Raw genomic sequence first — 9758 nt, 5'->3', positions numbered from 1 at the left:
TACGAAATACATACAAGTGTTTGGATATAACCAAATGCGCGAGCTAAGATAGTTTGGATGTAACCAAGCTATCAAAAAAAAACGTACAAGTGTTTGGATATAGCCAAATGCGTGAGCTAAGATAGTTTGGATGTAACCAAGCTATCAAACAAAAACGTACAAGTGTTTGGATATAACCAAATGCGCGAGCTAAGATAGTTTGGATGTAACCAAGCTATCAAACAAAAACGTACAAGTGTTTGGATATAACCAAATATGCAAAATGTAAGTTAATAGGTTTGGAGTAACCAAATGTAACCAAACAAAAACGTAAGTGTATGGATTACAAACCTAACACAACCTTAATAGGTTTGGAACAAACCAACTAGAACTAATCGGCAGTAAGTTGGAGCATAACCCACTTCGGATAAGCCGAGATCGAGGCTGGAGTATCTTGCAAAACAATAGTTTCGACCTCATAACCTCGGAGAGCTAACCTAGGATGAGAAAAAGTAACTAAAATGTAAGATATAACTAAACCATTTGCATTACACACCATACAAGTACTTTCGGGTGCATGGTTAAAGTAATATCCGACCTTGACAAATAACGAGATCGGACGCGGATAATTTGAGCAAACTGTGCATGAATGCATTGAACCTCGAGTTTAAATCCAAACTATGTTTGTATGATTAAACAGGCATATATGATTCTTTAATATAAAATGTGCAAAATATTTCAACCCGAGAAATGTACAGCATATATAATAAAAGAAAGTAAAAAATAAATAAATAAATAAAGTAACTCAGCATCATGCAAACATACATGGGATAAAAATACAAGTGGAGAGAAACCTAACTGGAACTCTCCCCCGAGCTTGAGCTCGGCGACCACGAAATTCCCCCATCTTCAGAAGAGGCGGGGGGAGTACCTTCCCTATAGGTGGACATCAACCTCGAAAGGTCCCTATAGTCGTTGGTCCCATATTGGACGGCTATTCCGTTCCATACCTCGTTCAGGCTATACATGATGTCATATTTCCCGAGCCAGCTATCGAACCTATGAACCCGTTCATCTACCCAAGACCATACATAAAAATGGTTCCTATCGTCCTCACACAATACTAACCTATCGGGTTTATGCTTTAATAGGGAGGGGGACCACATATTCGAGCTTAGTATGACTGTACTTTGCTCATCCGACCCCGAGCTTGAGGCCTTGTCGTTGGCCTCGTTCCCTGATTGTGGACTCCTTTGACGAACTGGAGGTAGGAGGCCTCGCCTCTCTCCTTGGGGGGAGGTTGCCCGTTGGCAGAGGCACGAGCTCCCAACAGTCATATTTTTTATTGGACCAATCCGATGTGGACTGATCTTCCCCTAAGAGCCCACATGCCCGGAGCTTGTCTTCGTGCAGGAGATAAGAGAGGGATCTCCTGCCGTAAGGGAGTTAGAACAGAGTCTCTCTATGCTCCTTCATCTCATCAGTGGGAGTAGGGCGATGATAGTTGGCTGGAAAATCAAACGCATTTCAACTAAGTACGGGCCTAAAAACAAAGTTCGAGCACAGAAAAGAAGGAGGTTGAGGTACTTACGAATCCGTCTGAATGAGTAGTATCGAGACAGGGCTAGGCCATCTGTCCAGAAGAAGGCCTTCTTGAAGTCAGGAGGATGATTAGGAAGATCCTCGAACATCTTCTTCTCCTTGGGATAGCTCGAGAGATAGTAGAAGTCATCTCCTCCCCAAGCTCAGGAGGGATTACTTTTCAAACAAAAGAGATATAAGATCTCTACAGGCGAAGGCCCTTCCCACTTCAGCTCATGGTAAAGCGACCTTAGGGCCGACAGAACCCTATAAGAGTTGGTATTGAGTTGGAAGGGAGCCAACCCAACGCATTCCAAGAAGCCTTTAAAGAAGGACTTCAAGGGAAGGATAGCTCCTACCTTCATGTGTTCCTGGCTCCAAGCCGCATACCTCAGCCTGCTGTCAAGGTTTCCATCCCCCGGAGCATGACAGCTCCGCTCGTGGGCAGTTGGAGCTTGGCACCTAAGCAAGCCCGACAGCCCTAAGCCGTGAAGGGCCAGAATATCAGATATTTGTCCCAGCAACGTAACCGAGCTCCAGTAGTGTTCGACCTCGAAGAATTCCCTCCTCGGCTGCAAAGTGGAGGGCTCCCCCATCAGTGAGAATCGAAGATCTCCCGGCTTGTACGCGACTGTCACTTTCAGCCTGGGATCAAGGGGGATCGGTCTAGGCTCAGAGTCAAAATTTGGATAAAGAGCCTCTCGGAGGATTTTTCTCTTCTTCTATATGACCTCGACGATTTGACGTCGGTAGTGAGCTCGGGTTTCTTCTTGTTCACGAGCTAGCTCGTGTTCGCGAATCAGATGCTGGTTCCGGGTAAACAACGACTCCGGGCTCGGAGTTTTTGGCAAATACGGGATGGCAAGCAACGACCCCCACCGTCTTTCCAGATTTTGTGACATCTAGCAAAAAATAAAAAATGGTGAGGGCCATGCATGCAAGGAATCAAGAATAACGATCTCGGTGGTTCAAGATTGAAAATGCTTGGATACGAGATGAGCTCGATCATGGGGACCCAATTAGTGTCATGACGCGTATTTCACGAAAAAGGGAGGAAAGTGGATTTAATTTTTGAAAATCCTGAAATATCAGGAAAAAAAGGTGGCAGTTATTCAAAAGTGGTATTCTTAGGAATCGTGCATTCTTTAAAACCCAGATTTTGTACCCAATATCTTGGTGTGCAAGATACGTCTTCCGAAATTTGAAAACCCAGAAAAAAGACCATATTTGGGTCTTCCTACATATGAACTGGATTTAGAACCAGTAATGTGAAACCCTAAACCTAATATCTATCGATCAAAGCATCCTAGTGCATTAAACTAAAGAATGAACCAACACAGTTCCAGTGACTAAGATGCAATAGAGGCAGAAACACACGTAAAAGAGGAAAAAATATATAAAGCCAAGATCAGATACTTACACAATGTAATCGGCGGGAACAGAGAAATGGATGACTGAACGTGCGGTTGCAAGTATGATCTCACCGATTCAAAAACTCCAACCGTGTTTTGTCTTCTCGGCTTGGAGAACATGCAAGAATCAGACAAGAATGGCTCTGGTATTTTCTCTCTAAAAAAAATTTTGAATGTAAGGGAAAAATGAAGAAGACGACCGGAAGCTTATTTATAGGCCCATGGAGATGTTGAAAGTCGAACCAATCTAGGCCATTGGCCAGATTCCGTGTCAAATCTGACGGCCAGGAATAAGTGACATGATGGTATTGTAAAGGTGGCAAGCAAACGATCATGGGCAGATTTCCAAGGTGCTCAAGTACATTGAGTAAGCAATACCCAACTGACGCTTGTCCATACTCGAGTATGTGTGACGGTGTGGTTCCCGAAGAAAGTAGTTCAAAAGTTTCCTTCTCATAGGATTCGAACTAATACTTTTGAGGGGGCAAAATGTTACACCCAGATTTCGAGACTTAAGGTTGTGACCTCGAAAGCTGGATTCGTCAGGTGTGATCTCACGATAGCTAAAATACATGTTCGTAATCTAGACACCAAATCCTCAAAGAAAGTGGCAACCTCGAAGATAGGTAGCCTCGAAGTCCTTATAAGCTCGAAAAATAGAACATCAGAGTATATCCATTGTCGGGTAGCCTCGGATCAAGTGGCCCGAGCTTGGCGTGGGTGTGAGCTCGGAATAAGGCAGCCTCGGTGATATTTACCCACTTCGAGCTGGTCTTGGGGAAAGTAATACAACTCGTAATTTACTCAGAGACCTAGACTGGCATGATGTTGATTGCTGATCTCGAACGGCTTAGTGAGTCACCTGAGGAGACGCAGTCCATGCATTCAAGAGATATTTATTGTTGTAACTTCCCTACAATAAAGGGATATTAACTAGTCGGTTATATGCCCCCTGGTCTTCAGGGGACGTTTCCTTGCATATAGGAGTTACAAACTTTAAAATAATTAAATTTATTAATGTGCAGAATAACTTCCCGAAACGTGTGGGATTGTATTCTGAGATCTCCTCTATAAATAGAGAGGTCATGTACCTTTTTAAAGGACTCGAAACTTTTGTGACCTTGAGAGAATCTCTGGAGAATTCATCCCTAAAGAATTTCCAGAAATTTCCTAAGTTCTAATAAATAAGACTCGTGGACTAGGCAGAATTAACTGCTGAACCACGTAAAAAACTCTCATTTTTTTATTGTGTTATTCTTGCCATAGTTTTTACTGTTTATGTGCTCTTCATTTTAATTTGACGAAAAACGGCGTCAACAGTAGGCCTAAGACGAAATGCCATCCTTCCAATGGAGATAAATTGGTTGTTCAATGCAAGTGCAAGACTTGTGGAGGTCTAGGCCATAATAGGGCAACTTGTAAAGTTCGTGTTTGAAATTTATGGCATCAATGTTAAACTTTTTATTTGGGTACTAATGGTCTTTGTTAATCTTTTTATTTGTGTATTAATGGACTTTGTTACTCTTTTTATTTGTGTATTAATAGACTTTGTTAATCGAAATGACATTGTTTATATACATAACTAAGGAGAAATATACTATTATGTGTCATCGAATAGCCATCGAAATGAAATTTTTATATACAAAACTAAGGAGAAATCAAAATAAATTTTCTAACATAAAGAAATAAAAATAAATGTTCTAACATCAAGGGTACACATTCTCATAAAAAATGTCGATGCATAATTTATCCCTGAAGTACTAAATGTTGTCCTCGATGGCATATGATAAGGGAATGTCTCCAAGAATAAACTCCAAGTGTTTGATGGCGAATACGCCGCAATCTCCATTGAAACCAAGAAATCGCATTTGTGAGTGTATTGAAAATTAAAGGAGAACAGACTTATGAAAATCTGAAGTTAGTATGTCTAAATACCTGGTTCTAGACTGTGGGAAAATATCAGTGGACATGCGCCACCAATCAAAGTTTGGAACGGTGATCTTCGGTCTAGCTATTTTCAACTTGGGGTGTCCTTTAAACATACCAGAAGCGTTGAGTAAAGATGGAAGCATCCTATCCAAGGCTTGATCAACTCAGACAGCTTATTATGGCTAAAGTTGGAATGATCTGAGTCAAATACAGTGATCATCCAATCAGTGAAATTTATTTCGCAAAGGACCCAATGCCGATTTTCCCAAGCACCAGTGGAAGTAGACCTCGTTGCAATCACCCCAAGGCTTCTTGTATTTTTTAGCATCTCCTTTCACGAAATTAAGAATGTCCGAGTCCCATTGGTAAGTCCTGCTTTTGTTCTTGAATTCCTCATATCTAGCAGGAATATACTGTACAAATGATGAATCAAGTACGGTGGCTTTCACGGGGAACATCTTCGGCAACTCAAAAAGACGTCTCCGTATAAGATAATTCGCAGCGTCGAGATGCTGCAAATAAATAGAGTATCGCTAAGGAAGATCGATTGTTAAAATGAGATAAATGTTCTAACAAATATAAGAGACTTACAGTTTCTGCCAACCATTCTTTTGCCACCTTCAACTTCAAGAACCAAACAGGGGTCCCATCACAACATTCCAACTTCCTCGTCTGTTGTTGTCAATATCACTGAGTACCCATCGGTTAAAAGTTGTCAACATATCTTGATCCAACACCTTCAAAGGAAGGATCGTAACTGGGTCCTTGAACTTTGGTTTCTTGGCTGCTGGAGTATAGTCCTCGTTCCTTACCGGTCTCTGTCTAGTGCGCTTACCTGTAACGGGAGCAATTAGTATCTAATCTCTTTAAAGCATGTAAAAACTCATGGATTAGTCGTACCTAAGACCGTCTGCACTGGCTGAGAATGTGTGGCTTCTCCAACAGGAGGCTTGTAACATGTGGGGAGAATGTCGTACTCTACATCCTCTGCTGGAGTAGGTGCAGGAGTAGGTATACCACCTAGTGTTGCCAACTTCTCTAATATGACTTCTTGATTTTTAAGGAAGATTCCTAGAGTGGCCTTAACCTCGTCCACTGCACCTGGTAGTCTGGCCATCTCACCCAACACAACCTCATAAGCCCCAGGAGCAGGAGCAGAAGTAGGTAGGTTCTGCACTAGTATCTGGAGCAGTCTTTGTCGTGGCATCCTCCACAAATATGCCAGCCTCCATGGCTATCTCAGCCACCGCAGCAGCCTCTCGTAAGGTCTTCCATCCTCTGGTGCAGGCTGGATCATATCTTGCAGCATCGCATACCTAGGAGCTCGTCGCTGTCCTCTGATATACACTATTGAAGAAGTCTCGCTCATTTGGTCGAGGCCTTAGGATAGAAATGCATGACAACTGTAATGGAAACAAAACAAGCAAATTAGAAATGACATAAGTTGATTAGTATAATTCAAAAGTTCTTGAATTATTTAAATTTAATATAACTTACATGTCTCCTCGCAAGTACATCCTTCAAATGCAAATGCTTCGGCTGGCATGTGCTCTCCCACTGTAGCATCCTAGGGAACTTGAATCCACAGGGCTTGGCGTATTCCTTCTGTAAATCAAGAATTGTCTCGTATGCCCAATATTGCAATGCTGGTGGATACCCCTTGCAAGTGTACTTTGCCTCCACCTGAACACCCTTAGAAGACTCCACCTCAGTGATCTTCTTCGCCTTCTTACCTAGTATTGTAGCACCAATTGCTTTCATATCTCTATTGAATTGTTTCACAGTTGTATCGAATGAAAGGGATCCCCACGGATCCTCGACCATCGACAATGAATCTCGTGCACATGGAAAACTCGTGCACCCCAAACTTACATAAGTTTGGGCCCATCAAGAAGTGCACCTCATCGCCATGCGGAGACTTGACCTTCCTCAAAAGCAGTGTGTGCACCAATGCCCCAGAGAACGAAAAGGCAGGGGCTGTGAAGAATGGTCCAAAAACAGACTCATTCACCCTCCCCAACAATCCATGCTCCTCAAATCTTTTCTTCAATTTTGTTAATCTCTCGGAACTCCTATAGGTCATACGACCGACATAATGATCCTCTATAAGGATCTCAAGCGGTGGGATACGTTTGGGTGGCATCTGCAAAATATCCACACAAAAAAAAAGAGAATTAGTTGAATTGTCATCGAAATACTATCGATATACCATCGAAATAGCATCGATGGAGCATCGAATAAATATATAAAGCCATCGACATCGCATCGACATAGCATCGAATAACCATCGATGCATCACCATCAAATTAATGTGCTCGAACAACCATCGAAATAGCATCGATGGAGCATCGACAAAACATATAAAAGCCAACGACATCGCATCGACATAGCATCGAATAACCATCAATGCATCACCATCAAATTAATGTGCTCGAACAACCATCGATATACCATCGAAATAGAATCGATGGAGCATCGAATAAACATATAAAAGCCATCGACCTCGCATGGACATAACATGGACATAGCATCGAATAACCATCGATGCATCACCATCAAATTAATGTGCTCGAACAACCATCGATATACCATCGAAATTGCGTCAAATAAATATATAAAAGCCATCGACATAGCATCGAATAACCATCGATGCATTACCATCAAATTATTGTGCTCGAACAACCATCGATATAGCATTAATGGAGCATTGAATAAACATATAAAAGCCATCGACATAGCATCGACATAGCATCGAATAACCATCGATGCATCACCATCAAATTAATGTGCTCAAACAACCATTGGTATACCATCGAAATAGCATCGATGGAGCATCGAATAAACATATAAAAGCCATCGACATAGCATCGAAATTTCATCGAATTTTATAAAAAAAATGAAAACCATGCAACCATTGAAATGACATCGATATACCATCAATTGCGCATCAATGGACTATCGCCTTCATTTACTGGTCCATCGAAATACTATCGATTACGCATCAATGAATAATTTTTCAATATTTTAAAAATCTACACATGCACTATATGTCATCGAATTACCATCGATGAAGCATCAAAATGGCATCGATGTGGAATCGAATGAACATCGACCTACAAAAATTTTGCAGAATTTAAACATAATCTTCCAAAATGATGCACATAGAATCAAACCCATTTTAAGCTGTATTTTTTGCAAAATAAAGATTAAAAAACAAACCCATTTCATCGATTTATACATTACAATTCAATTTTTTTTTTTTTAAAAACCATAACAACTGGCTTACCTTACTGTGGTCGGCGATGGAGAAGAAGGTGACGACGGCAACTGTGAGGAGAGAGAGAGCTTCGCCTGAGAGAGATTGTGAGAATGTGAGGGGTCTGCTCAGTTGAGAGAAAATAATCAGAGAGTTTGGCTGGGAAGAGAGTGATTAATGGCAGGAGTGTTTTTGTCCAAAATATTTAAAATGACATATGTTTGGGAGAGTGTGTTATGTTGGCATTTTAAAAAAATTAAGTATGTTATAGAAAAATTTCCCTTTTATAATTTACCTTGGACTTTGTTAAGCATGTTAATTATAATTAATTAATTAATTAACTTATTGTTATTATTACTAATCAGATATGTTTTTGTTTCGTGTACTTACCTATCATATATTAAGGGACCCAGCTCGACGGCGCCTCCTTATTTAGTCTGAATCTTGAGGGTGAGACTTTCTCAAGTATTTTTTTTTCCCATTTTATCTAATTTTTATTTATTAGTATATGATTACTTGCAAGAGTTTTTTAATTAAATTCATTGCACTTTGTTTTGTTATTGTTATTGCATAAATAAATAAATGAAAACTATATCTATTAATAAATTAGAACTACAGTATATACGCTTTTGATCAGTGCAATTTTACACATTTTGTCTACAAATCATTATTATTTGTAACTATTTATTTACATGTTCTTCCATATATAAGTGTTTGTTGGTAGGAAGTGTTTGAGCTGTGCTTTAATATATTAATTTTCGTACTGTGCTTTTGATGAATGTATTATTCCATTCTTTAATACGAATTTGTTTTAAACAGCCTAAAGTCTACGATAATCTGAGTCGTTAAACATGAGTGGAAAAGGCAAAACTATAGTCCAAAACATCACTGAAATCTTCGAAAAAGATGATCTAGATATTCCCATTACAATCTTCAAAGTACCCAAATCTCTGAATCAAGCCAACCCGGAAGCTTATGAACCAAAACTGGTTGGCTTAGGGGCCATCCATCACTTGAGGCCTAAGCTTCAACACATGCAAATGTACAAAGTCATGGAGGCCAAAAAAATCCACAAGGGATTCCAAGGTATCGCCTTCTCTGATCTTATTGAGATTCTGAAAGACTTAGTAGTTTCCTCTGTACGAGCTTCTTATAACATGTACTTGGAGATGGCAGACGATGTTCTTACCTATATAATGGCCCTAGATGGTTTGTTTCTATTCGATATACTTTGCTGTTATGGAATAGAAAAACAACATTTGTTAAGCTCAAAGATTTTGAATCAAATGGTGGGATCTAATGGGAAGAGATTGACCCAAGAAACGATACTCAGAGAAGCTATGATGCTCGAGAACCAGATTCCAATCCTTGTGCTGAGGACTATCTTGATCATAGAATCGCCAGAGTTTGAAATGTTTAGTGAATATTTGCCAAAAATCTTGGTGGGATTTTGCCAATATGTCTCACCGTTTGATTTAATGACTGATTATTACCCACCTTACAAGACTTTAAACCATGCTCATTTGTTGGATCTTCTGTATCATTTGATCATCGTGCCCAATGATTCTCTTGGAAATAATATTGAACAACACAACACGTGA

The 9758-nt window shown here is 40.2% G+C and overlaps 1 protein-coding gene across 1 annotated transcript; it reads left to right on the top strand.

The window, feature by feature from the left end:
- Positions 1 to 9008: 9008 nt before the first annotated feature.
- On the top strand, positions 9009 to 9758 carry LOC133791285 (putative UPF0481 protein At3g02645). The gene has a single exon (XM_062229214.1). It carries the CDS (start codon positions 9009 to 9011, stop codon positions 9756 to 9758), a length of 750 nt encoding a protein of 249 aa, XP_062085198.1.

The sequence above is a fragment of the Humulus lupulus genome, chromosome 7, assembly GCF_963169125.1.
Source record: "Humulus lupulus chromosome 7, drHumLupu1.1, whole genome shotgun sequence".
Lineage (NCBI taxonomy): Eukaryota > Viridiplantae > Streptophyta > Magnoliopsida > Rosales > Cannabaceae > Humulus > Humulus lupulus.
The sequence above is the reverse complement of the archived record's forward strand: the minus strand, read 5'-3'. Positions and strand labels throughout refer to the sequence as shown.